At 40.1% G+C, this 27,982-nt stretch overlaps 3 protein-coding genes across 4 annotated transcripts in view; 1 reads left to right on the top strand and 2 right to left on the bottom strand.

The window, feature by feature from the left end:
* Positions 1 to 273: 273 nt before the first annotated feature.
* Positions 274 to 3,856, bottom strand: si:dkey-202l22.6 (interferon-induced very large GTPase 1). Its single transcript, XM_022196105.2, has 2 exons — positions 801 to 3,856; positions 274 to 687 (listed from the first exon to the last, which is right to left on the bottom strand). Exons 1-2 carry the CDS (start codon positions 3,854 to 3,856, stop codon positions 543 to 545), a joined length of 3,201 nt encoding a protein of 1,066 aa, XP_022051797.2. The 3' UTR covers positions 274 to 542.
* Positions 3,857 to 10,346: 6,490 nt separating this feature from the next.
* On the top strand, positions 10,347 to 13,639 carry LOC127536872 (uncharacterized). The gene is made up of 4 exons (XM_051958251.1): positions 10,347 to 10,646; positions 11,259 to 11,372; positions 12,812 to 12,854; positions 13,109 to 13,639. The coding sequence occupies exons 1-4, from the start codon at positions 10,593 to 10,595 to the stop codon at positions 13,243 to 13,245; spliced, it is 348 nt and encodes a 115-aa protein (XP_051814211.1). The 5' UTR covers positions 10,347 to 10,592; the 3' UTR covers positions 13,246 to 13,639.
* A 1,418-nt stretch (positions 13,640 to 15,057) lies between these two features.
* LOC110952546 (cell adhesion molecule DSCAML1) overlaps positions 15,058 to 27,982 on the bottom strand; it is a 108,388-nt gene continuing 95,463 nt past the window's right edge. For both annotated transcript variants that reach the window (XM_022196136.2, XM_022196135.2), the window contains exons 23-35: positions 26,622 to 26,739; positions 25,830 to 25,993; positions 25,603 to 25,701; positions 23,823 to 24,011; positions 22,739 to 22,867; positions 22,425 to 22,583; positions 22,153 to 22,308; positions 21,924 to 21,954; positions 21,683 to 21,801; positions 21,381 to 21,533; positions 20,868 to 21,062; positions 20,420 to 20,728; positions 15,058 to 20,079 (exon numbers count right to left, since the gene is read on the bottom strand). In XM_022196136.2, the coding sequence (XP_022051828.1) occupies positions 19,490 to 20,079; positions 20,420 to 20,728; positions 20,868 to 21,062; positions 21,381 to 21,533; positions 21,683 to 21,801; positions 21,924 to 21,954; positions 22,153 to 22,308; positions 22,425 to 22,583; positions 22,739 to 22,867; positions 23,823 to 24,011; positions 25,603 to 25,701; positions 25,830 to 25,993; positions 26,622 to 26,739 (2,411 nt within the window). In that variant the 3' untranslated portion in view covers positions 15,058 to 19,489. The remainder of the gene's footprint in view (positions 20,080 to 20,419; positions 20,729 to 20,867; positions 21,063 to 21,380; positions 21,534 to 21,682; positions 21,802 to 21,923; positions 21,955 to 22,152; positions 22,309 to 22,424; positions 22,584 to 22,738; positions 22,868 to 23,822; positions 24,012 to 25,602; positions 25,702 to 25,829; positions 25,994 to 26,621; positions 26,740 to 27,982) is intronic.

Here is a 27,982-nt window from a genome sequence, read left to right on the forward strand (position 1 = left end):
TACATAAACTTCAATTATTTTTTTAAATACAAATGTTTAAAAGTTGAACTATTTTTATTACACTATGATGTTCTTGACATTGGTTAGTTTTAAATCCGTGATAATACATTTTCTTCATTGTTTCATGGTGAGAAATAGTAGAAAAAATTTGGATAATAAGGAGCTAACACATCTAATATTAAAATTATAAAACTGATTTACAGAAAATATATTTATTATTAGGGAAATAATAATGAATAAAAGAAAATAACACAAAAATGATCTGTTAACATAATCAGCACCAGCCAGTTTTCTCCCTCATTATGATCCTGATTAGAAAATGTTACATAGAGAATAATAAAGACGGCACGTAGCACTGAACGGTCCTCATGCAGCATCCAATTTAAGTCAGAGGTTTTAAGCTTGAGGTGTTTGATGAATCACGTCAAATATTTATGATTAACATGGCTGACCTTTCTGTGTAGATTCTGCTGCCGGACAATTACATTGTACTTTTTCAAAAATGAAAAATGTGAATTTTGAGTTGAATTGCATGCAGCATTTTAGCAACCCTGTCTGGTGAGAAACATTTCCTTGAGACTGTCTAAGGCCTCCTGCTGAGTGATCGTCTTCCACTCATCAGGAATCTGTGCTGGCTCCTGTTTGAATTCTTCTGCAAACTTTTCATTGAACCTCGTCAGCACATACCTGTAAAATAAAGAATATTTTGTTCATTGCATTTAGGACAACATGTGAACAAATGTATACATATGCTAACATTTGGCAGAGCTATATTCAAATATTAATAAATTACACAGTACCTCCAGTAATTACTGGCTTTTTGGCTGTTTGGGTCATCGAGGGAGATGGTCCAGTTTGGGCCCAGAGATTGGAGGTCCTTGGATGTAACTTGTGTGTCCTGGTTCTTTTCTAGTTTGCTCTTGCCCATGTTTTCAAGGAAACTGATACAGGACATAGAACAGGAGCCATCAGGCAGCATGCCTTTGGGCCAATGGAACAAAGCTTTGTGAACTTCATGTCCTACCCCGTCCTCCTCACAGGGAGCTCTGCAGTGAGGACACTGTTTGTCACAGCCTCTCACTCTGTTGAAAAGGGAGTCTTGGGGTTGAACTGGAAGGCTGTGCGGAAGCTGGGGTACGTCCACATTTTGGGAGAACTCCTGGGCCAAATCCAATCGCATTGTAGCCAGTAATTCCATTAAACATTTAACAAAACAATCCCATTCTGTGGTGATACTGAATGCAGGTCCAATCAGAGAATCCCTGTTGACATCCACATCCCCATCTTTCTCCAAAATGAGACACGCTCTCTCCAGCAGTGGCTTTGTATCACTCAGTACTCCATTGGTACCTTCTGCTGTTTGGCTTATTGCTGCTGCAATCTTTCCTACAATATCTCCAAGCCTCTGTTGCCTCTGTTTATTTAAGTTGGTTGATTCGGAGAGATGAGCAACCACTGTCTCCTGGATCTTCTGTCGTCTGAAGTCGTCATAGGAAAGCAAGTATTGAAGGAATTTTTCAAAGCGGTCTTCTTTAATCAATTCTTCCAGCAAGCTTTGATGGAAAGCTTGTGGGGACTTAAACTGCTGGGCTTTAGCTTGAATTTCTTCTGCAACCTGCATCCCCAGTGGTCTATTGATGTAGTCCAACACTGTGGGTTTGATGACCATGGAGCTAAAAGCACTGGCCACCCTCTGGCACTCGTCTCTCTTCCTGAAGCGGTAGATAAATTTTGCCAAGTACATTCCCTTGTTTGCTGTGATGACTGTCAAAAGTTCTCTGTCCTTTGCATAGCGGTCATGCAGTTTCTGAAAGTCCTGGCATGCAGCGTTACACAGATGAACTTTAAGATCCACTTCAAAAGCTGATCTGATATCCATGGATTTTTCCTTCAAAGCTTTTTCAACATTTTCTAACATTTCTGTAATGTAGCTGTCAGAGAAATCTGCTGTTAAGCTACATTTATTTGCCACAAACTGATTGTATTCCTCTATGATATTGCAAGCTACCTCTTGAGCTCCTAACCTCTGGAGCCGGTTGTTGTCTTCAAACATATGTCTTAATCTGCTGCGGTATCCAAAATGCTCATTATAAACTTGGAAGCTGTCGGTCTGACTTTGGCCTGTGATTTCAAGCTTTTTCATGTGTTTCTGGAGGCCACGGCTGATAAGATTCTGTTTCAGAATTTCTGCCACTCTTGCAGTAATATTGCCTTTTTCTGAAGGTCTGAAGTCAAAGTTGGATAAAGTCTTACTCCACACACCCTCAAACTCCTCTTCTATCTCCGTGTCTTGTAGGAGAATTTTTGTAGACCTGCTTTTTTCTACCAGAGCTTGTAGCTTGGACTCCTGTTCTTTTTCCAGTAAGGTCTCAAAATTTTTCAGCTGTGTAGAAGAACAGTGACTCTCATTGACTGTCTCCAACTTTTGTATGGTCTCTTCAGTTACTCGGTTCTGGAGGTTAGCGATATTGCTCATTAGGGCTGGCCTGAATGTTTCGGAACTCATTTTGAGGTCATCTTGCATCAAGTAGGCATCAACTCGTGACCTGACTTTATCAATCTCTGTTTTGATTTCCTCTCTGGCTTCATTCTTCAGTTCACTCAGAAGTTCATTTTGGACTGCAGCGTCCAATGCTTTTGCCTTTGTGTCAAAGATTTTCTTTGCTGCCAACATTAGCCAGCTCTCAATGTTTTCCAGAAAGCCATCCACCCACATGGAAAACTCTGTGCATAACAAAGAAAATGCTAAAGCTATCTCTGTATTTTGCAAACCAATAGTGAAGGATTCTGTTTTCACTGAATCCCAAACGGCACATAAACGTCTGGTAAATTCAGGCAAGCTTGAGGCTTTAGACTTTGTTGCACAGTCCTTCAATGCCTCAAAGAGGTTTTTCTTGAGCTTTAACACAGCGTTACTGTACTGTGTATCAACTGGTTCAGAGAGAGACATATTGGACCAAGGCCCTTTGATACAGGTGGAGCATGTTGCCATGTTTGCAGAATATTTATCAACACTGCTGGTCTCGCTGTCCTCAGTCTCAATCTGAAGCATTTCAGAAACATGGCGCAACTGTGAGGCTTGTAATAGGCTCTTAATTCCTTCATCCTGGAGCAGAAGTTGACAAATGGGCATGGAGCCAGATTCTTTGATGCGCAGGAGAGCATTAACTATGATGGTGAAGTGTGTTTCAAACTCACAGCTGGCATGTGATGAAATGTTCTGTAATAAAACATCACTCAATCCTGCTGCAACAGTGGCCATCTCATTGTTGTGGGTCAGTGCATTTCTTTTGCTGTCTAGTGAGACCGAGCAGAGTCCTTCTACATCAATCAGCAACAGAAAATCACACTCCATTTCACTTCTAAGATTGTCAGGGAGACACAGGGCAACCATGTACACCCCACAAGTGGATCTTTTCCGTCCTTCTGGGAATTTCACCCCAAACAATGCAGAAAGAACTTCAGCATTCCTGGCATGATGAATGCCAAGGTTTGTCAGCACTCTGGTCCTACACTGCTCCTGAGGTAGGCGATGTTTAAGCTCTGCAAAGACAGAGCTCAGCCAGTGGATGGGGATATTTGAGGCATCTCCATCCATTAGTTCAAGTGGAATACCGTAGAGAAGAAGGTCTGCTGCTAAGCTAGGGAGACGCAACACATTGTGGCTCCCACTGCCGGGACTGATGTGGGTTAGCTCAAAAATGAGACCCATCTCACGCAGGAAGTGCTCAAGCCCCAATGAGGATGGATTGGGTTCAAAAGATTGTGACCATGAGGCTATGTGATTTTCAAAGGAAACATTGAGGGATGTTTGCTGTTTGGCAGAAGAAGACGAAACTGACTCAGCAGCTGTCATCTCTAGTTCATGTGGCTGATTGTCTTGGCAGGTCAAAGTGCCATTTTCTCCAGACTCTAAATGAAAACTTTGGTCCTCAGAATTTGGATGGAAAATTTGTTCTTCCAGACAGTCTTCGCTTTGAGTAATTTCTTCACCTTGACTCTCTGTTTCATTTGATGCCACATTTAACTCCGGCACTGGCCCATGTAGGGACTCAAGATGATGTTCCTGTTGTGAAGGTGATTCTATGGTCTTTTTTGTGGACTGCAAAACATTCTGTAACTCTTCCTCTATTTCACACTGTTGCTGCGAAACTTGCAATCCAGCATCTTCATTCTGCATTTCAGTTTCCTCTTCAAATGATGAATCCGTGCAGAAACTATCGCTGTCCATGAGGTCACTGTCTCCATGTTCAAGATCATCCGAATGTTCAGGCATGCCATTTGTCTTTTCTTTCGGCAGATCTGTGAGCAGATCTTGTGGACTGTTTTGTTTTTTGGTTTGCATCAGCTGAAGTCTCAGTTTGATCCAAGTGAGAAAATAAGTCCTCTCTACTTTGTCTGTGGTGAATAGAGAATCAGTGAAAATCTTCATAGTTGGGGTCATTTTGTAGCTGCTCAACTCAGCCAAAATATCTTTCTTGGCCTTTTTTATTTTGGGGTCAAGATCTTTACATTCTTTTCTCTGTTTACTCTCCTCTTTCTCCAGTTCTGCCAGTTTGGTCCACAAATGCCCCTGCAAAGGAAGCCGTTTCTGCCTAAATTCATCAGATCCCTCATCTAAACCGTTCAACATTTCCTCCACTGCGGCCATTGCTTTTTTACAGACTGAGCCTTCATCCACATTTAGGCCAACCTCCACTGCTAACTTTGCTGCTGCCTCTAGTGTAACAAGTTTCAATTCATCTGGTAGCATGTTTTTCAGGGTGTCACGAAGCTTATTAGCCAGTTCCTCCTCACTCAAACCTCTTCCTGGAAGTGCAAGCCCTTTGGAAAGCTTCATGTCCTCTTCAAGGTTCTCATCAACAAACCCCACAGCTCTGTTTTCATTTCTCTTAGCGTCTGCAAGATCAACCAGTATCAGTTTGCTTGCAGTATCTTTGCAGAAAGCAAGAAGTTGTCTGTCTTTCTCTCTAAGATCCCCACAGAAAACTACTACAGCTGAAGATGCTTGACATAAAAGGCTGAGACATTTTTCATGTGTACTGGCATCGCCTCGTAGATTGGCGATGGCTACAGGGACAGGAAAAACATCCCTGACAATATCGTCGGTGGGTAGAGACCATCCAACCTCTACCAGGCCATTGGACAGTCTTCGAGGCAGCTGCCCTCCATCCATCCCTCTGTGGAGAAATGTTTCACTGTCAGATCTGAGTCCACTTAGGACATGGTTTAGCACCTGTGACTTAGAGACACTGCAATGACCAAGTTTCACGCAAGAAACTACTGCCATGCATGTTCTGGCCAAATCTCCTTCTTGGACTCTGCTGTTGTTATCCTGAGTGTGAGACTTCCATTGGCTCATGACTGCTCGTAAAGGCCAAAGTAGGAAGTGACTGGCTTCTTCTGGATCTATGTTTGGAAGGACCAGAGGGACAGCAAACTGGCATTGTGCCATTCGCATAGTTATCTCCTGCTGAAGGAAAGTGTTGGCAGACATAAAGACAGCTGTTACTAGATCAAGGGGGTTGATGACACCCTGGTTTTCTCCTTCAGAACCACCTAGCATCTCCTCAGGTGATTTGCTATTGTTTAGAGCATCATTTAGATGCTGACAACAAGGACTCCGGGCATCTCGGCTAAGCAGCCAAAGGCGTCGGAGGAAAGCATTTGGTAGATCTTTTGGCTCTAGAGGAGTATGGTTTTCCAGAGCCCAAGTACTAATGTCTAACATAGACACTGGGTCCAGTGGTGTAGTCCTGCAGGCCTCCAGGCCGAGCTTATGGAGAATGTCAGTCTGGGCATTGTCCTTTGGAGGTTCTGGTTTGAGAAAACACAGCAATCATTAGTCCGTGTATTAGCTACATTTCTTAACTTGTAGTTCTACTCAGGGGTAAAATACAATTTTGTATTACTGTGCAAAAAAAAAAAACAGAACCAATTTCTTTTATTTGGCATGCGGTTCTAAAAAAATCCGGTCACACTTCATAAAAGCCTATGTTGATGAACTGCAAACAAACGATTATTCAGCGGCAGTGATTATTTATACTCTCTAAACTAAAATATTAATTAAAAAGATGTTCAAAAATTTACCGACTGCAAACACTACAGCCCTAAAAATACATCTCTAAGTCAAATACAACTACTATTTCCCCACTGAAAGACTCTCCTTCAAGTGCAATTGAAATGGCAAACACCACAAAGACTACAAATGCATCAACCACACAGATAATGTAAGTCGAGAAGCATCTCAGGGGAACATAACAGGCAACAAACCAATCTCAGATCTCAGTGAGAATGCAGGCAGATCACTTAGTGAATTTGTTTTCTATTTAATTTTCAAATGTTGTCTGATTTTAATCAGGAGTTACAAGAGGCCTTTCTTTAAAAAAAAAAAAAAGAAGTAGAAATTCGTGTTGTTATTGTTATATATAATCTGCAGTTATGCATCGTTTGGCAACAATGATAAAACAGATGGAGTGATAAACATTGATCATTTGGGTCCTGGCATTTATGTGGATGTTATTGTGATAAGTATCATCCACCTAAATTTTGGCAGCAGGAGGAGGGAAGTACACAATACTTATCGATGTATGTAACAGATCATTAAGTGATTAACCTTTTATTAACAAAAAAGGCACGTTATCCCTGAAGCTAACAGTGTATTACATTTGACCTCAGGGCCTTCCTACACCTGAACTCAAAGCAGCAGGATTTTCCCTTAAACAGACCATCCCTTAATGCCTTGGATGTCAAAATTTGCTTTGCCACCACCCCAATTATCATTAATGAGGAAACACATTAAAACATTCAGTACTGCTGTGTTTTCATGCCTCCTGCCTGGCAAGTTTCAGCTCATTTTGTTCCCAAAGCCGGAACAGTCACAGAAGGCCTCTGTAGTGGTCAGTGCAAATTAATTTCTGTCTTCCTTAATGGAATGAGCAGAACCCCCGAGATAAACCTTGACACATTACCATTTTTTTTTCTCTTATCTTGTTTGTTGTGAGCACAATTACCATTATTAGTCATTCCATTTACTTTGACAGCTGAGGTTTATGGGAAACACAGACATCTGTAGGTCTATAGAGTCTGTGTTGGCCATTGATTTGTTTGGACAACTAACATGATCATTAAAACAGAGGAAAAACCCGACAGTCATACTCACCCTATCATTTCAGCTCAGGTTAATAAGATCTGAGCCCTCCAAATGGTACTACTGCCACAAGCTTAAGAGCAAGAAATTATTTCTTGGCACCATTTATATCTGCATGTGGATCTCCCTTCATAATTTTAATTAGAGGTATAGGTTCTCATTAAACCTTGATCTTTGTTCTACAAAGGTGATCACTGCTTATTTATTCCACAAATCCTTTGGACATAAAGAAGAAGGTCTATGATTATTTCATAATAGGTCAGCATATTAAAACACAAGATAATGTAGATGAGGAACAAAGTCTTGTAGAGTAAATGGCATTGAGACTACAACAGTGTCTGTACACACAACAGTTCTTCACTCATTTTCAAAATGTCAATGTATTACCTACAGCATATTCAGGTAAACTGAAATGAAAGGTCTTTCAAAGTCAAATCACAAAATAAATAAAGAAACGTACTTTTCTTCCTGCCGCTCAGTCTCTTGGGAAGCCTGACTGACATGATGAATCCTGCAGAGTGCCTCTACTCTCTGTGTAAAATGACTTTTTCTTCCCTGGTCAGCCACTTCACCAGAAATGTAGAGTGTTGACTGGAATCCTGTAATTTAAGACAAGTAATATTAATAAAACATTACTAGCATACAACAGGCAATAGAAACACAGCACTATCAATTCTTCTTTGGCCCAAAGCCACTAATACAACATTTATCTGCAAATGTGAAAACCTCTGTTGTCCTACTTACACAGACAGAGAATGCGTGCTCTCTCAAAGGGCTGCTCAGCGTGGAAAGTACGGGGAAGGCTGGTTTTTCTCGACTTATCTTCCTGAAAGGCTTCACTGAAGCAAAACTGTCCTCCCTTTTTCATTTTGCTCTTCACTACAATAAAACCTGATCCAAACTGAGCGCGATATGCTGACATAATGGTCTCCTCTCAGATAGATCAGCAGACTGTCAGCAAGATAAAGCACACCGCTGATAGATCAACACTGAGGTGACCACACTTTTAGTTTCACCATTTCACAGCTTGAAACTCACAGTTTCTCAGTTGATGCCTAGTTTTGAGTTCAGTTACTATCTTTGAACATATATTGTTGAAAAGCAAGAATATTACTTCAAGCAACTGGTATGAAGTGGTAAAAATAAGCGAGAATACAATATCTACAGTTTGTAAGCTAATGAAACTTATGACAAAATAAGAGTTTTCTTAAGTGAAACACAGGGGTAGTAGAGTGTACTTAAATAAAAAGCAGTAGTTGTGCAGTAAAATGTAACCTGTTAACACTGAGTTGGTAACTAGTAATTAGCCAGGTAAAAGAAAAATGAATCGATTCAGTAAAAAAAAAAAAAGTGCAGAGACGAGTTATTGCAGATGATTTCACATCCGTCAGTTTGTTAGTAGCTTATCAGAAAGGTGCTAGCTGTTCATTAGTTACTGACTCACTCCTCCTTTGTAACTATTTTGCTTTTGAATCAAGACATTTTCTTGTGGAAATAATAACAAATACTTCAGGCACTGAAATCTAGTTTGGGTAAAGTCTTTGCTTTTAGCTCTTCAAACTCTGTCACATTGTAAATTCAGTTTTAAATAGTTTTCTACACAATATATATTTCTTTTCGAGCAATAAGCATTCTGTTTCATGCATAATCTCTCAAAGACAAATGTATAACTTATAAACGCAAGCATTTTTATATCTTTGTGGATTTTTTGTTTCATTAAAATCAGAATCTTCTTACCTAATTTGTCTTATATATTTCCTCTGCAAAAGAAATCCCTCAAATGTGTCGCCAGTCACCAGTGTCTCTCTGTCAGGAGAGCTCTTATATCTGTCTGTTCAGTGATGAAACACATACCTGCACATCTATCTAATCCTAAATGAACATCACACATACGCACAGAGGTTCAAATCAGGTCGCACACAAGCAAGAGCAAACACATGACATTCGTGATTATGTGAAGAATTCTTTACATGACATTCAATCTTGATAAAAGTGGTGAGTGTGAGTCTTTCATAGTGCACAGGCTGATTAAGTGTATTCACTTCACTTGCCAGAAGGATTATCATTGGTCTGCTGGGGACAGAGGCGAGGCTCCAGACAATGACGCACAAAAAGCCTTAGTCATGTGTGATCTCACAGATATAGGTCTGTCTGATTATGATTAGGAAATAACTGGCATACTAGTTCTCTTTTTTTCATAGAGAGTCTACTCTCTTTGCTATAATTTATTCCCTCGAGCCTCGTGTTTGTTGTAGAAAAGTACAATTTTTACTCTGAACTTAAAAGGTATTTGTACATTTGCCATCATTTTAGAGCACATTTGTTCCAGAAAGAGAAATTCAAGTATTCAAGTAACTTTTTTCCAGCAAGAAGTAACATTTTTCCAGCATCAATGTGAGCATAAAACACGCAGCCAGGATGGGATTTTTATTATGCACTTGAATTTTAAATAAATATCATGAATATTATTACATTAATCTATTCAGAGTTGCACTTTTTAAAATCTAAATGCATCACCAGCCAACTTAATGCTTTTGTATGTTGATGGTACTTTCTAGGTATGTGAGTTGTAAGTTATGATGATGGTTAATAAATCCCTCATCAAAGCTCAAAACCATTAAGAGCAACTTTTGGCTTGTTAAGTTTTGAAAAATCTCCCAGGCTCCATTAAAAAATCTATTTTATTATCAATCTTCTACGGATTTCTTAATGTATTACCAACATTTCGAAGCACTTTACCACCAAGTAAAGAGGATTAATGCCAGGAAAGAGATTTTTCACAAATAGGCCACACCAAACTTGTTGAAGAGACATGATGTGTAAATTAAGTTAATGACTTCTTAACTGCTATAAAATATATTAGTGGCAACTTATAAACTTTTCTAAAAGAGTGTCTAACTAAGAGATTGTGTCGATGTGTCACAGTATTATTCTGTTTGGGAGCTTATTCCTGATTCCCACTAACACAACACCTGGGCTTGTATCATCAGCATGAAATATATTTGAAGTAAAAGTAAAATAAAATGACATGCACAGTCGATTATCAGTAAGGTTTCTTTTTTTGAATCCTACATGTCTGAAGAGAAGCTTATGCTGAAACGACGTGAGCACACCTGAGGGATAAGTGTTGTGCAGAGAAAAAGATTACTGCCTCTCTATTTCTGTCCTGCAAAGCTCTTTAGCAGTCTTACCCTCGTGTGCCAAAGGCTGTGAGAATGAAGCGTGGGTGTTTGTGCGTACCTGCGATGCTTGTGTGAGTGGACAGACTCAACACTGTGTTCAATTGTCCTTCCCCTGAGCAGCCCCTGCTGCAGTGCATCCCCGATTGCTCGGACCTGTTCCTGTGTGGATTTAACTTTCCTTCAGCAGAACTGAGGAAAACAACCGCAAACCGAGGACAACATTCAGGATTAATAAAGACACCAGAGGAGTACTGGCCAAGATGTTGATCACCATGCTAACAGCCATGTACATGATGGTCAGAGTGGTAGAAACGGTAAGACGATTACGATCAGAGATGGCTTAAAAATATGTTGATTGTTATTTCATTTAGCTAGTACACAAAAGTCTAGTATGTTTATCAAATGTCCAATTTTCTTTTAATGATGTGTGTTTGGAGCTGAATTGCATTTTGATGTGATTTCCCGTGGGCTGTTTTTGCTGTAACCATCACATCACAAACTCACACAATGGGTTGTTAGCGTCAAAGATAAATCACGCTTACGTAGATGGCAACAGAAGGTGAAAAGGATGATGCTAAAACAGGCTGTCAAGTGTCAATTTGGTTTATGTTAAAAGCTGAATATCTTAATATCTTTTTATTTTCTAATGGTCAGGTTTCTATAAAGTGTTAAAAGTTTATTGCAAAAAATCTATTACCACCCAAAGAAAAACAGACCTTCACACCTAGAGTGTGTATAATGTGAGCTCTCATCACATTGAAAGGTCCTGACCTTCCTGTGTGAAGTACCCTCAGATGACTTGTGCTGTCAATAGGCACCATATAAATAAACTAAAAAGAGAATAGAGATGACTAATGAGGCGGTTTATCTTTTCCACTTTGACGCACATATTGCCACCTCTAATCTAACCTCATTTTCACTTACAGATAGGCGTGCGATTTGCACGGCAACAGGAACCTTTGCCTTATATGGTGTCACAGCCGCTGCCTTGGCAGGTTCACTCTGTGTCACACAGCCGGAGGAGCAGTAAAGCAGAAGAGGTTAGTTGGAACCAGATGTGTACCTCAGTATTGTTGCTGTAACACACAAATTCATGTTGACATACGTAGGCAATTGATTTCTTATATAACTTCATTTTAAGCGCGACTGAGTTCCGACCTATAACCACATCCTTTCTTTCTTGTTGGCACTGAGTGACTCACGTTACACAGGGCTGGTGGTTGGTGGTTGAGAAGTGACATCTTCCTGCAATTTGTAGCTGCACGTTTTACTCTTAAATTCGCTTTTTTAATCCTCCGTTATCTGCTGGGGAGACAGAGCAAGTGGAAAGTTCAGCAGTCAATCTTGACTCAGCATGTGAGCATATTAGCTGGTCACATGTTCCACGTTTGTCTCCTTGGAGGGCTGCACATGGAGAGAATGCGATTTACAAGAGACGTGACCTTTGGTGCCACTGCATTCAAAGAATATCAGTTAAACCTAATAATAAAAGTGAATTAATGTTGAGTTCAGGCCTTTTTGCCTTCAGTGAATCAGTATCAGTGAATCAATAACTTGAACTTGTACACAGATCAGGCTTTCACTATGGATTCCTGAGTAAAGAAGCACATTTCCAGTCCAGTGAACATATCTGATGCCCTGAGCATGAATATTTGTGCTTCATTTTTCTGTAGATTTGCTGTGCCGTTTTGTCAGTTTTTGCGCAACAGGTTTGAAGGTTACTTCTGCCCAAGAAAGATGAAAAAAAAAGATCAGCTAAAGCAGAAAGTGAACTGCTGGTGGTTAACTGATCAGACAAGCACTGAGACTAGAAAGGCACAAAACACATCGGCAGTATGTTGGTAAGCAGGGAGATAAAACAGATAAAGTAGAGAAATGCTAATCATCTCTTAAAATGGCCACAGTGTTAATTCCTAATAACTTTTCTGGGAAAGAAGGAAACAGTAGACCTCTCCGACAAGGTCGTGAAGCCGGTGTGTAGGACTGATCACAGGCAGAGCGCCAAACTGGCAGGTAAGCATGCTAAGCTGGTCCAGTCCTCAGCCTCTGGCTTCCCTGCCGCTACTCTGCTTGAGCTGTAATCCCAATCAAGGGGATTTGTGTTTGAGGTCATTATTCTAACTCTAGATATACAGGAGACACACACAGACACACACAATGTGCAGTCACACATACACAACACACAATTGTTCCCCAAGTGCAGCACATTTTGTACAGTTCAGTAGAAGAACTTCACATATCACGTGTAACTATCTCTTTGCATTGTGTTTGATTTTTGCACCGTCAGAGGCATGTGAACAATGTTTCAGCTCAGTTCCAGATAAGATTCTAACGCTGATAAATTTCATACCCGACCGCAATCTGATGCATCTCACGTATGCCTGCACGACCGATACTCTCTTCTTCTTCCTGTCTGTGCCAGTTTGAGTATCAGATTTACTGTGGCTTCTAACACTCAGCTGCTCTGTTTCATTTGCAGTTTGATGGCCTCAGGAGAAACAGCATAGGCGTGTATAGAAAGAGTAAGTAATAGTGTTAGTCTGTTTAAATGCTGGCTATTTTTCTGCTGTGATGACTGGAATGACAAACTTACCAAAACTTTGATTTGAATAACTGTCAAATTACACTAAATAAAAACTTAAATCAGAAAAATAGCCTGCTTCAATAAAGGCTAATATGTAAACCGTGTGTTTGAACTCAACCATTACTGCAGACTATATCTCCATGGCTATTGCCTCTACCTCTCTGGCTATCCCCTGTGTCCTATCGTGCTCAGACTCCAATGCCAGCAATGGGAATTGTACTGCACCTCCTGCTCCTCCACTCAGCCCTGTTGAAGCTGAGAAGGCCGCCGCTACCATTCAGACCCATTTCAGGAAGTTTCAACAGAAGAAACAGAAGAACGGCAAGTAGACGGATAAGGAGGGAGGGTGGCGCTGATGGAACAAGTCTGAGAGACGGCAAGAAGGAAGTCTGGCCTGTGTGTATTCACCAAAAAATAGATGGACTCTGTGATGACATACACAAATGCATATGTATGCTCATATGCAAATGTACATACATTCAAATTTACCTGACTCAGAATAAACAGTAGCTTAGTTGACATTTGAAACACTGCTTATAATGCACTATTTAAAATTCTATGTGAACAGAAATGTGAATATACTGTACATCTGAATGAATAGTTTCGATGTGTTGTGAAGACAGAGCGACCGTGAGGATGTGTGCGACTGTGAGCGTGCTGTAATTTATATATCATCACTGTTTTGAGTGTGTAAAAGTGGAAAAATAAAATCATTTGTCAACATTTCTGTTTTTTCACAAACTACATTTGGTTCAAACATTTCAATAAACTCATCTGTCAGCATGTGTTGTTTCATAGCAGCATGTTGCCCTCTAGTGTTTTGACTAGTTTCTGAATCTCATTTTGTGTGAGCAGTATACTCGCAGCCTCAAAACTCCACATTCAGGTTGTTGCTGTTCTTTTTAAAGAATACATTCATTTTGAAGTGGCTTTATAGAGGGACTGAATTAAATTAGATGTTCATTACTAGAATCATTATAACCACAATTTTACAGAATTATAAGCGGCAGTCCTCTCATTCAGAGCAAAGCAGCAGCCAATCAAATAACCTTGCTGTATTTGTCTTGAAAAGATTTGATGAAAAGCAGCATTATGAAGTAAAACTGGAGCTGAGCTAAAAACACCGCTTAAAATTAAATCTGCCATTAGTGGAGAAGCAAGATTATTTTACTGGTTGATTTTTAAACAAAATGACAGTGTTACAATTTTCTCATTTCATGGTTTCAGTCTACACTTTCTCAATATTTAATCAAATAATTACGTTTCACTTAACTTAAACACTTTGGATTTTCAAAAGGGGCTGGAAAAGTTGAAGACAACTTAAACAGTCAATGTTTAAATGCTATTGTAAGCTCCCAAGCAGCAAATTTGTTGTATTTTGTTGTGTGTCGGTGGTTCTGCTTCTTTGCAGAAAAACAGTCCTGGGTTTGAATCTGTGTTTCTGTATGACGTTTGCATGTTCACTTCTAACTACAGACATGTAAAATTGGTCATTCTAAACTGAGTTTAGCATGCTTTGCATCTCTCTCTCTCTCGCTTTATGCCAGCTGAAATAGATTCCAGTCTTTTTGTAACCCAATAAATTAATATTTTGTTTATTTTAAACCATGCACTGAGGATAAAACTGAAGGCCATTCATGCAGATGACCTTCAGTTACATTTAGAATTCAGTGGTTTAACATGAAATTAAAGATCATGAGTATCAAAGGGTTGGTTCACACTTTACCACTTGCGTGCAGATAGCCTTTTATTAGTTTGCACAGTTTTAGACTTAACCTCATCATTTTCACTTCTTCGAGCATGCAAGAGACACAAACGGAAGTTCATTTGTGGTCCTCAGAGTATTCAATTTCAAATATCTAAATATTTGATGTTTGCCTTTCCTCAACCTCCGTCCGCATTACTCTGAATTTCACAGTCATCGTTGTTACCACTTTTCATCTGAACCTCTTCCAGAACAAACAGTTCCCATTAGGAATGCTCATAGTGATCTTTGAGGATTTTAAACACATCAGGGTGACAAACTCCTTTATGAAATTGTCAATGTAGCCCTTACCTTGTTGACATTACAGTAAAAACTGAAAGGCTTCAATACAATTAATCTCAAAAGCTACACGATTCTAAAAAGACGAACAATATCCTCACAGTTTATAAAAAGATAGCTTTATTGCACAAGGTGTTGAGTACTCTTTTTTCCGTTTTTGTTTGTTTTCATAGAAAAGAAAATGTAGAGTTAAACACAAGCAATTGCAAATTGAAGCAACATTTCCCCATAAAAGTTTAAGGAATAACCTCTGGATTTTTAAAATGTTTTCATTAACCCCCTTTTTAAATTGTTCAATTCACCATTTCCCTTTTTTCTGTAATAACCAGCAAAATTTTCAGAACATGCAATGCTGCTGCCCCTCCCCCCAAAAGTGGAATACTAAAAAAAAAAAAAAAAAAAACAAAAACAAAAGCAAACTCTAAATCAAGCAACCTGTGAAAAAGTAAAAACCAAACAAAAAAATAAAAATAAATAAAAAGGAGAGAACGTAACCAAATGCCCTGTAAAGGAAGGAACCAATATTGTTAACTATGCATGGTCCACTCTGACATGTTTTAACTGGTCCATAAAATCAAGATAAAGCAGTGTCTGTATAATTCTATAGTTTTTCATTAAGTCCTCTTCTGTTCATTACAATAACTTCAGTTCAAAGTTTACATTGTGCCCTGGTTTTTAGTGAAGATGTCGAAAATAGTACTCATTTATACAAAACACTTTCCTATGTACACAAGTCTTCTATTATGGAGAAATTATGTCGTATAGGTGGGCAAAAGGGTACAGTGGGAGTGGGTGGGGGTGGGGGTTCTGATTGGTTAGCGGATGTGGAAAAGGTTGGGAAAGTGGAACGTGAAGTTGGCCTTACAAACACAGGAAACGTCAGTTTGAAAGTATGTTGTTGTATTTTAAGGAAAAATCCACCCAAGAACACTTAGACACTGGAAATCATTTATGCATTGTGGAAAACTGGCTCAATAATAATAGAGCAGCTAGCCCTAAGAGATCAATAAAAATAAATAATAGTTTCAAGTGTTACAATCCATATATTTTTAGACTTTTAGTTTCTAATTATTTTTTGTTAATGGCAAAAAAATGTATGCAACTCTTGACCCCTTTTGCCCTATTATGCTCTTTAGAAAGTTGTGCAAGTATGTGTTAAATACTAAACACTGAATCATTATATATTCAAATAATTACTTGCTAAAATCGACATATTTACTAAGCATAATTTAGGTTTTCTTCATCAAGCCAATTAACACCAAAATGTAAACTGTAATATGCCGAGTTAGTTCATTGCACTTTTCCTTGAAAACTACAAATAACTGCTAGCTTTTCATGTAGTAGCAAAGCCTTAATAACCATTATCTGTGCCAAATAATATGCTAAGCCTGAGAGGACCAAAAACATAGCATATCATTCACCAAAGTGCATATGCGGTACTTTTGTACTAGAGTTAAGTTAAAACTGGAAATAATGAAACATAAATTACACATCATAATGAAATATAACTCCCATGAATAATCTGGAAACATTTCTGATTGATAATTTACACAGAACCCAAGTAAATTTATCAGAAGGTGGAATTTTCTTTAAAAACAGACATGACATTTACTTTGAGCAAACTGACAGAAGATCAGTGTTACACAGTAGAAGCAACTTCACTAAGAACTGGGGGAAGCAGGTTGGACAGAAGTTTATTTCATCACTCCAACCGATATCCATACAACCGGAGTAAGGAGGCCAATGTTTCTGTAGTGAAAACATGCCTGCCTCATTCCCAAACTCATGTTTTCTAAAGACAAGTACTTGCATAACTTGAAATAAAGGCCAGAATGAAAGGCATCTTAACCATTAGCAGGAAAGCAAAATACATGTCTCTCCTGTCTGGTTTGAAAATAAAGGGGAGCATGAATACATTTATCAGCAGATATAATCTTACTGTGTGGTATGTTCATTGGCCTGCAGTCCTGGACTTTGGGGAGGACTCGCTATGACACAGATAAGAAACAGAAATACTTGTTGGTCTGTTTGTCGTCATGAATTATAAGTTCGGTAATGGCATTGAGTTTGTGAACACACCTGTGGAAGGTACAATACAACATAATACAAGAGGCTCACTTAATGTATAGGCTGTCCTTGTTTTACTGTTTTCTTTTTCAACACCACACTTTCTGCACTGAGCCATAGACCACAGTTAACCAGCGACACAATCTCACACTATATTTTGACTTCACTGTGCTTGTCCTTTCAGCTGCTACCTGCTGTGCAGGCGCTGCAGCCGGAACATTTACAAAATCACAAGGGCGTCGTCGTTATCATTCCTCAAGCCTCAATTTCACCATTTTAATTTTCTTTCACACCACTTCCTTTCTCTCCAAGATCTTCCGTCCATGGTTGTGCTACCCGTTTAAAACTTCCCTCTTCTTTTCTTCTTCTTCTTTCCTTCTTGTAGTTTTTCATTCTGAGCGATTGTCTTGTGATCTTTTATATATATTTTCAATTAGAACGGCTTTTATATTTCTCTGCTTTTTTCAATATTCATATATTTGCTATATATTTGAATAGAAATATATATGTACATACTTTTGAAAACAAACATATATCATATCTTTTTCTTTTTTCTATTGCGAGAGCCCTGATGTTAACGTTTTATCATTGCAAAACATTTGGAGCAACTCTTCTTTTTTTTTTTGGAACAATCTTTGTTATGGGATTAACCTTTGGGAGAAGAAATAATTTAAAAAAGATACAGTACCATGCATAAAGCTAAAAATCAATTTCAGTGAGGTGGAGGGACTTGAAAAGACTCTTTTTAGTTTTGAAGACCACTTATTTCTTGTCTCTCTGCTACTCATATTCCTAGCACTTGATCGCTCTGACTATAATCTCAAAGTCACTGTCCGTTCATAAATTCAAGATCATACAAATACGATATTTTTATACATCTCTATAAATTTGCTGTATGTTGTTTCTCCATTCAAGTTGTCATTGAACGTCACATAGCATTTCTGCCTGTCTGTGCATATTAGACCTCTTCTCTCAGTCTGTCTGTCTTTTTGACTAGCTGCTACGCTAGCAATAGGTCACAGTGACACTGTATGGATATGATGAGGGACTGGGTGAGGCGACGTGAAGGTGGGGAAAGGACAGAAAGGGATAGAGGTGGAATAGGTAAAATGAATTAAGACAGAAGAATAATGGTATTGTGGCACCATGATGAATCATAAAAGGGTCTCTTCCTTCTTTCCTTTGAGGAAGTCGAGAGAAAAAGGAGGAACCTGTTTCAAATCATCTGCAATTGCTCTCTTTTGAACCCACTTCTGCTTCGGTATTTTTCCACTTCCAAAGCCACGTTTTTGATCACAGTTAACAAAACAAAGTTGGAAATGTTGGACCAAATTAGGATCATAGTGTTACACTGTCATCATCATCACTGTCCCATTTCCCCTTTCACAGGTACAAAATGAACAATGGGGGGGAGGGGTTCAGTTTTGACACAGACGTCTGCCCGAGAGGTCAGCATACAGATTGATTTTTAAAAAGGTCCATTGTTGGTGTGTGCCTGCCACATGTATACATATATATTTACACATGTACACCCACATCCACACACACACACGCAGGCTTGTGAAGTTTTCTGTTACTTGGATCCATTCTAAGTTTTTCTTAGTGCACATGAGATTATATTTCCATCATCTGAAAAATAAACAGAAAACCGATGAAACAAAAAAAGGGTTTGGATTCATCTCTCACTTAGTGATGCTTGACATTTTTTATCTTCTCTGCTTTGAGTCTGTTCAGAAAAGCATCAATTAAGACCCCTATGCTGTCATCCATTGCATGTATAAGAAAATTCCTCTTGTCTCAAATCTGATATTGAGACCAAAGTCCTTCCACTGCCTCTAATGTACGGATCCACGATGAAGTAACCTCTCGGAGCCAGTGTAACACCAAGGTTGGTGGTTAATGCATACAGTAAAAGCATCTTGCCATGGCACAATGCTGTGATATGAGCTCCTTTTCCATCAGAGGCCAGAAAAGAAACATTTAAAAACCTAAATACCTTAAACACACATCTGTGTGAAACTCAAGCAACCTGGTTCATTCTATGACTGTCTTGATGCAGAAAGCAAGACAGTGCACGTGGAAAGCATTTTGTGCATAAGTACTGTACTATGTCCTTGCCAGAAAATGAAAGTATGGAGTGAACAGAAAAATCATTTATCTTTTGGCAAGTGATTTCCAGGGTGATGAAATAAGAGAGAAAAATGACACAATAATAACAGAAAGCATTCAGGCAGAAAGAAAGGCAAACCCCTGTGCTGTGGAGACCCAACTCTGACCCCTTCATACAGTAGTGTCAATGGGAACCCAACCAGCCCCCTGCAGCCTGGCACAGCGCAGGCACTGACGGGTAAGCTGTGCATGTGTATGTTCCTCACCCCAATTTTCCATAGAGGCTCCAGGCAAGCGCTGGCTTGACCAGCATTCTATTAAGAGTTACAGTGACAGGCCGCAGTGATGGCAGACTACACCAGCGTGTAGGACTTGGAGTAGGCCCCCGCCCCTCCATCCCTCTGCTTCTGCAGTCTGCCTAAGCCCGAGGAGCTGCTCTCCAGGAGAGAGTCTCTGGATCCTCCCATCTTGGAGGAAGATGAGGAGGCACCTCCAGGGGTCCCTCCTGTGGCCCCTACTGCCCCACCTCCACTGGAGGATGATGATGCCCCAGCAGCTGCAGCAGTAGCAGCAGCAGCTGCCGCTGCACTCTGGGCCACCGAGGCAGAGGAGCCAGGCATGGTGAGAGTCCTCTGGGGAAGTGTGGAGCTGCTAGAGCTAGCAGACGCCCCTCCACTTCCACTACCTCCACCACCCCCCGTCGCTCCTCCAGAGGAAGCCCCGGAGGAAGTGAGGTTGGACAGGCCAGAGTGGCCCATAGTTAGGGCCTGCTGTTTTGCCGAGTCCATAGTCACATGACGGCCCTGGGTGTGGTATGCCCGTTGGGCCAGGCCACGAATAGAGGCTTCACGTGGTGGAACCACTGGACATGGGTCATGATGCTCTGACTGCTTTCGGAAAAAAGGATCAGACTTCATGTAGAGGGGTAGGTTGCAGTAGTCACCTGGAGGAGAAAGGAGAAAGTGTAATGCAAATGCAATGTCCTGCAAAAGTCAAAGGCTATAATTGATACTATTTGTAGAGGTGCTTACTACTGAATACATCTGGCAACATTACAGGTTTCACACAAATCCCCTGTAAAAGCAGTTAGTATGCATATTACTGTATAATTATTATAGGCATCTACCATAGTTTTAGTACATTTTTGTTATCTGTAGAACACAGTCACATAACTAAAAGTCTGACACCGTGGTAGTCATAACACAATTTGAACCTTTCCTGTTCAATTTCATATGCCAAGGAAATAATAAAATAAAACATTGTGCTTTGCAGCAACCACTCACTCTTGGCGCGGTGTGGAATGGGCACAGCTACATTCTTGCCACGGTCATAGTCCTGGGGTTTGGGTGGCGAGGCAGTGAAACGGCAGATACCGGGTTCTGACGGTGTGCTCATGGATGTCATGCTGTCTGCATTGTCATTGGTACCTGTGGTCATCTGATCAGATGAGCTGTCAGAGATAAAGCACTCTGTAATCTCAAATTTGGCATGTTGCAGATGCTCTTCCAGCTTGGCATGCTCGTATGCTCTTGCCAGCTCCTCGTAGGTGGAGGAGGCACTCTCTGTCGACACCATGCTGTTGCGTCCCTTATCTGTTGAAGAGAAAGAAGAAGAAATGAAGCACATTTTATGCAGGTTTATATTGATATGTAGCCTCACATTCTCATCTAATTTTGAAAGATGCCCATTATATGTATGTGTTAAGGGCTGAGTTGACGCCTGTGTACCAACCTGTGTCCTGTGAGAGGCTGGCACTGTAACTGTCACTCTCTGTGACAGTGATGCCATGCTGGGAGCCAACTGTGCGCCAGTCTGAGGTGAGAGTTCGGGCTGGCGTAGACGCCTGGCACTTGGTCAGAGTCCACTGACTGGAGTAACGGTTCCTGATGCTGTGAGCTGACTTAACACTCTTCCGTGACACTGGGTCTGGTGGTAAATGGACAAAAAAATCAGAAGGACGGGCACAAGGGCAGAAAAAGAACAAGCACTTGTAATAAACAGATCCATCTTAACCCTAAACCTTTCTGATCCACAGGATTCCAGCAGTCCAGAAAATAATGTATATGTGATGACAAACATCTTATATATCTACTAATAAGATAACATTTACTTAAAATCAGAGCATGAATACAGATGGAATTTTTCACCACATACTGCATCTACTAGGAATAAGGCAATTGCACTACACTCTACTCAGTTAATAACATTTACTGATGAAATTAACAGTGAAATGAGAGCACATACTGGTTCCTGGTCTGATGTCGGACATATCGATCAAAGGGCCGGTGTTCTGGATGAGGGCAGGATGATGAACAGACACACCAGTGCAGAAGCTCTGAGGATTCCCAGTTTGGTTGAACTCTGTGTCTGTCACAGGGATAGTGGCCTTGTCCTCACCTGGTAGATGAAGAATGACTGTAGGTCAGTAAATGAACAAATATCTAACACCTCTGTTGTTAATACGTTTCATGCAGTGACATGTTAACCTCGTGCACTGTGCAGAAATGTGAACACACAACATCTCTCTGTTTCTCTGTCCCTCTCACCAATCTGCTTGATGCCTTCTTTGTCCTCAATTAGCAGCTGCACTCTGGGGATGTCGATGTGTAACCGCGGGCCCTGAGGAGGTCCTTTAACTGGGGTGTCAAAGCTGCGGTTGTTTTTACTAATCCAGAGATGCAAGACAAGCACACATCATTCACCATTTAAAAAAAAGAAGCAAAATGTTCAGTCGTGAAGTGGATTTTAAGTTATGCTTACTAATATTTCTGACTGATTTTGTCTTACCTGATTAACATCTCTGCCAAGCTTTTGGCATCTAGAGAGAACAGAGGATATAAACAATTATTTCTATTTTCCTGACAAACAAACCAGTCTTTGAAAATAAAGGCAACTCCAGAGACTTAATTCAACATTCTCTCTGAAGCCTGCCTCTGCTTCAGGAATCTCTCTGAACACAGCTTCGCTCTTCTTTCCAGTTCTTTCCTAACATTTGTCTCCTCCTCTCTCCTCTCACCTCTTAGTCTCTTCAGCCTCTTTTCCTTGCGTTTCTTGCGAATGATGAAGAGCAGTGCAACACCAAGAGTGACCAAGATTACGGGACAGCCGATAGAAAACAGCTTCTTGACATCGTCATTCTTTTCCAGGGGGGATTTAATTGGAGGAATTGTGCCTGTAAACACCAAGGAGAGGAGGAGATTAGTTATTGTTCTTTCATGACAATGTTACGACAGTAGACAATACCGTTTATCAAAATAGAATACCAAACTAACAGCATCTTCTACTCACTGCCATTATAGTCCAGCGTTGCAAACTGGGAGCTCTGGTTGCCACAGCCAGCGCTGTTGCACGCTTTCATCTTCAGCTCATACCAGGTGGCTTCACGCAGTTCTGCCAGGAACACATCTGTGGTGGCATTGGTACGCACATTCTGCCATGTCCATGTACCTGCAGAAGAACACAGTAATGCTAAGTCTCTTTCCATTACCAAAGGTCTCCTCTTGCATCTAATTCATTTAATTTAGGGTTTTCATTTCTCTATTCGATGCAAAAAACAGCAAAAACACTCATGATTCCTCAAAACTGAAAGAGGAGTGACTCACCTTTTGGTCTAAATTCGAGTGTGACGGCGCTGATTGGACAACCTCCACTGGCCCAGCCCTGCAGATTGAGGCGGGCGTGGCTAGAGTTGATGTGGGTGAAAACAGGCTGATCTTTGTTGAACTGGGGCTCTATAAAAGCAGCAAAATCATGATTCAGATCTACTAAAATGTTGTGAGGCCTACACAATTTTGCAACAGCAAAGGAAACAGAACAACGTGCTTCTGTAAAAGTGCTAGAAACATACGCAGAGGTGGTGTCAAAAATATAGAAATTTTAATAAAGATTCTTTAATGGCAATCATCAGTATAGATTTTTTAAAATGAAATCAGATTCAGTCACAGGTAAAAGAAAATAACTTACCTGTGACACAAGACATGGTGTTTTCTAATTTTCTGACTTAAATTGGATGAATGTTCTTAAACTGCTGATTTGTTCTGTATTACTTTTTATACACAATGCTGAATTTGCACATTGCACTTTTGGTCTTAAGCAATGTAATAATGCATTATATTTTATTTCACTTATTTAGTTTTTAGTCTGGATGTTTGCTATTTTATTGTTGTATGTGTTGTCTGTGTAACAGATCCCTCAGTTCAAGACAAACTTGTCCAACGGGAAACTAATAAAGACACCTCAACCTTTAACAAGGACCAACTATAAAATAATTAATTAGCATTTTTATTTTGAGCCAAAGTTCAAGAGAAAACCACTGACTATATTAAGGCCAAAAATCCAGAAGGCAAAGTTTGATACCTTGACTTCGAATCTACACTGATGAATGGATGAAGGCATATATATTGCAGGTTTTTCATTGGTTCTAATGCCCTTGAAAGTGTTTGATGAATGCTATATATCTAAAGCTCCATATTGAATACACCAACTGCATCACAGAGACCTCTCACATGTGGCCAGTCTTCTGATGAGGTTTTTTTTTAGCTTTCTATTCAACATTCCGTTTTCTGACAGATTAGGTCTCCTTCTGCTTTGTGAAAACATGCATTTAATGCATACTTTTCATTTATATATATATGTATACATACATGGACACAGTCATTTCTTTCATTCTCTATTCCACCTCCTCACCTCGTCCATGGGTTTTTGCCTCTATGATCTCACTGATGCGTCCGGCTCCAACACTGTTCTTTGCGGCCAGCTTGACTTTATACCAGGTCCCACAGCGCAGGTTGTCCAGTTTGAAAGAGCGCTCACTGGAACTGATGAAAACATCTTTCCATTCCTCTGTGTTGTCTACTGAGTACTGCAGCACAAAACCTGCATACAAAAAAGACACTGTAAATTTAATACTTGTACATCTGCGTAGTACGTTTCTCTTAGCTTTCTGACATCTGTACCTCTACTGTCCACTAGATGGCACTATATGACTACAACACTCTTGCCCAGTAAAGCCCCAGTTGGAAGACAGTCTAGCAGCTCTGTCTATGCCGCCATTAGTTACCTACAAACCCCAAGACTGGGATGGCGCTGACTGAGCATCTATGCAAATGAGAGTAGGCAATATGGTGACTGTTTTTATAATCAGCTGCCTCGGAGAGCCAACTCCCTCCTGCTCTGAGACACTTTCCATCTAATCCTCTGTCTGCCTTTCCTTCTGTCTGTATATAATTATGCATATATGGATATCTCTCTCTCTGTGTTTCTTTGTACTGTCTTTTTTTCACTCACTCTCTCTGACAGATGGTGCGATAGAGTCCAAAACATTAAAAGGGTTAACATGTGCAGCTCGAGCAGTGTTTGTAAGTTTTATAGTCACCCTCTGTCTGTCACGGAACAGAAGAGGACACAGCAGAACATAACAGAAGATAGCAGAGAGAACAGTACAGAACAGTACAATAACGGACTAGAACAACACAATAAGAGGCTATGGTGGAGCAGATTAGAATATAACATCAATTCTTAGTGCAAGATTACCAGCCTACAGTATTTGTTCATCAGCTTATTTTTTATTTTATCTTCACAAAAGCTTCAAGAATGTCACATAATGAGCTGAGACTTTTTTTTAAAGATAAAAAAACACACTATCATGCTTTATCTAAACTCTACAGATGCCACTGCAGTGAAAATGTAAGAGATGCTTGTTGGAGAATTGTGCAGATGGCTTCACAGACAGGCAGGCATGCTGGTATACATACAAGATACACACATAGGTTTCATGGATATGAGACACTGCATGACGTCTGCAAATTGTTGGCGGTGCACTATTATTGTGCAAGGCTGCACATCCAACGTTCACAGTTTGCACGAAAGTTTATATTACTTCACATTTTCCCTGTCCACACGAACCACAGAAAAATACTCTTGCTTTTGGAGATTTTAAAATGTACTTCATGTAATGGTTAAAAAGAACTGCGATTGAATGTGAGCTCATGAAGTTTTCTTCAAATTTTTGCTGCCATTTCTTTTGTAATCACATTAGGTACAAAAAGTCTTCCTGGGTGCAGTTATGTCTTAAGCCATTAAAGCAAAATCGATACACGTCTGGTATTTGATAGTGTTATAAAGATATAAAGAGCAGGAAGGAGTCAGACCGATGACCCTGCAACACCCTCATACTGAAATTACATTTGCATTCAGGGCCCACTCAGGCAAACACACCATGGCCAGCCTTTCACACAGATCACCAATAATCAGATAACCAAACAGACATAGAGTTAACAGGGAAATGCAAATCCAGGGCATCATTCAATTACCTAATAGTATGCACACTGACTATGTGACAAGTAAAAGACAAAACAAATACGAACAGTGGGGGTAAATGAAGATATGGCAGAGATGACTGCACAGAGTGATACGAGTATACAGGAGGATGGAGGGAAATATGGTTTTCTTCAGTAGGGCCACATACCTCTAATGGAGCTACCTCCGTTGTCTCCTGGTATCCAGGCCAGAGTGATGGAGGAGGTAGAGGTTGTGGAGACGGTTAGACGAGGCTGGTCTGGAGGAACTGAGGAAGAGAAACAAAGAGTTAACTGTACATCTGCACCTGTATTTACAGTACCATAGACTTTGTATTATATTTGTAATAAATTCTTTTTGACACAGAGAAGTGTTTCAGTAGTTTTATTTTCCTACCTTGTACCAAAAGGTTCACTATAATAGTGTCAAAGCCCAGGGTGTTGGTGGCTGTACAAGTGTAGTAACCAGAATCTTCAGCTTTGACAGAGCGCAGCACCAGTGTCCCATTGGCCAGAATGAGACGCTGTCCATCTAGAGATACTGGGATGGCTGTGTCCTCGCTAACAGAAAAGGAAGGAAAAAGAATCACGACAGGGCATCCTCACTGCGTATTATGCTCAAATTCTTTTAAGTGTTAGGCAGCATTGTCAGATAATTCTGCAGCATAGAATTATCTGACTATTATCATTCTGCTGTGACTTGTTTGTACTTCTTTATACCATTTACAATTATATTGGAGGGAGCCAAGTGAAGGATGTAGCCACTGTGTCCCCTCGAAATAGTGATGGAGAAACAGTTTTGGTGGAACATTTGCACACAGGAAGGCAAGCACTGTCATTATTGCTGTTAATTCACTAAAAAAACACTAGCAATTCAAATCCTTGATAAAACTGACATTTTCTTTGTGGCATCTTGCCCATCTGGACGTTGCCAATTCCTGTCGTGAAGGACATTTAAAAAACGGCAACACATAGATAGCTGAAGCTGAAGCTAGCAATGCAATGTGTTAGGTGGATAGAGATCTGGGTTTGTGTTTGCAAGTGCAGAGTTTTGTTTTCTAAAGATGCACTACATTTATGACATCATTCTGTTGCTGAACCAACCAGACACTTTAACAATAATTATTCTGAGGGGAATCCCAGCAGGACACACTCAGCTCCCTATAACACTTCTCAGTGGAATTCTCACCTGTCTTTGGTCCATTTTATGGTTGGTGTAGGCTCTCCTACTGAGCTACAGGGCAGTCGCACCTCTTTCATCCAAGGGGTGGTAACTGTGCCCCCGAATGACAGGATTTTAGCTGGAGCTGGTGGAAGGAAGAAATATAAAAATCTAATGTGTATAAAGGCAGAGAAATTGAACAAAAAGAGCATTAGCGCTCACAGTGTTAGGACTTAATCAGATCATACGATATGATAAGCAATAAAGTCATCAATATACCAATCAGCTAATCTTATCATTGTCATAGTAGCTATTTTCAAACCAAACATCCCACATGTTTTGAAGCAATACATTGATATGGTTAATATGAAATCCATGCATCAATTGATTTGTTGTCTTTCAATAAGCAGGATTAATGACAAGAAAAGACTCATTGTATTTTCTGTGAATTACACTTGAAAAGGAATCCGTGTTAAATGTGACATTGTCCAGCAAAGAATAGAGCATGAATACGAATATAAGACAGGACAAAGAATGAACAGAGAGGGCATGATAAAACATCCATCCATTCAGGCACATAACCCTCCTATTCTCCGTCACCCCCTCACTGTCGCTCTTTCTTCCTCAAGCTTGCTGTCTTAATGCTAGTGCACTTACGTTAAGGTTGAATGAAATATTGAGTGGGAGAGCCTGGAGGACACTGCCTTTTACAGCTGCCGATCAGCTGACGCACACACTCATAGGAGCACGCACTAACAAACCTTTGCACCCAGGAGTCAAAGGAATGGGCAGATAAAGGAAAGGATAACGTGGTGGAAGTGCACTCTTTTCATTCTTACCCCCTTATTCTTCCCGTCTTTTAATCCAAAGCCTATTGATTTAACTGCCATCTTCATTTTCTTAAACACTCTGCATCTCTATTGTCCTGCATGTTAGTTAGCTCTCCTCCTGTTCCCTCTTCTTTTTTTCCAACAACTGCTGTACTCCTTTTGCTCTCCCTCTTGTCATTTCTCTGTTCAAGGGCAGTTTATCTGCTGCCCTCTGAACTCTGAAATCAATAGCACACCTCTGTAAAGTCAAAAACAGAAAGAGAAGCCAGAAGACACGGGATACAGGCTTCAGGTTAAACTGAAGAAGCCCTTTGAATGATAGTATTAACATTCATTCATATTTACGAGTGTGATATGGTCAAAAATCAATCAGTGTTCAATCTTTTTTTAAGAATTTGAGAAAGATTTTCAGCTACCACTTCGCAGGATTTTTCTCAATAACAATTTGGTGAATGACAGTCACCAATTGCTCTGAAGTATAGTGCTTGGTATACAATTTGTTCTGAAAGAATGCTATCAAAACCAACAAATACCGAACTTAAACAGCTGACAACTGAA

This window comes from Acanthochromis polyacanthus, chromosome 13 (genome assembly GCF_021347895.1).
Source record: "Acanthochromis polyacanthus isolate Apoly-LR-REF ecotype Palm Island chromosome 13, KAUST_Apoly_ChrSc, whole genome shotgun sequence".
Taxonomy (NCBI): domain Eukaryota; kingdom Metazoa; phylum Chordata; class Actinopteri; family Pomacentridae; genus Acanthochromis; species Acanthochromis polyacanthus.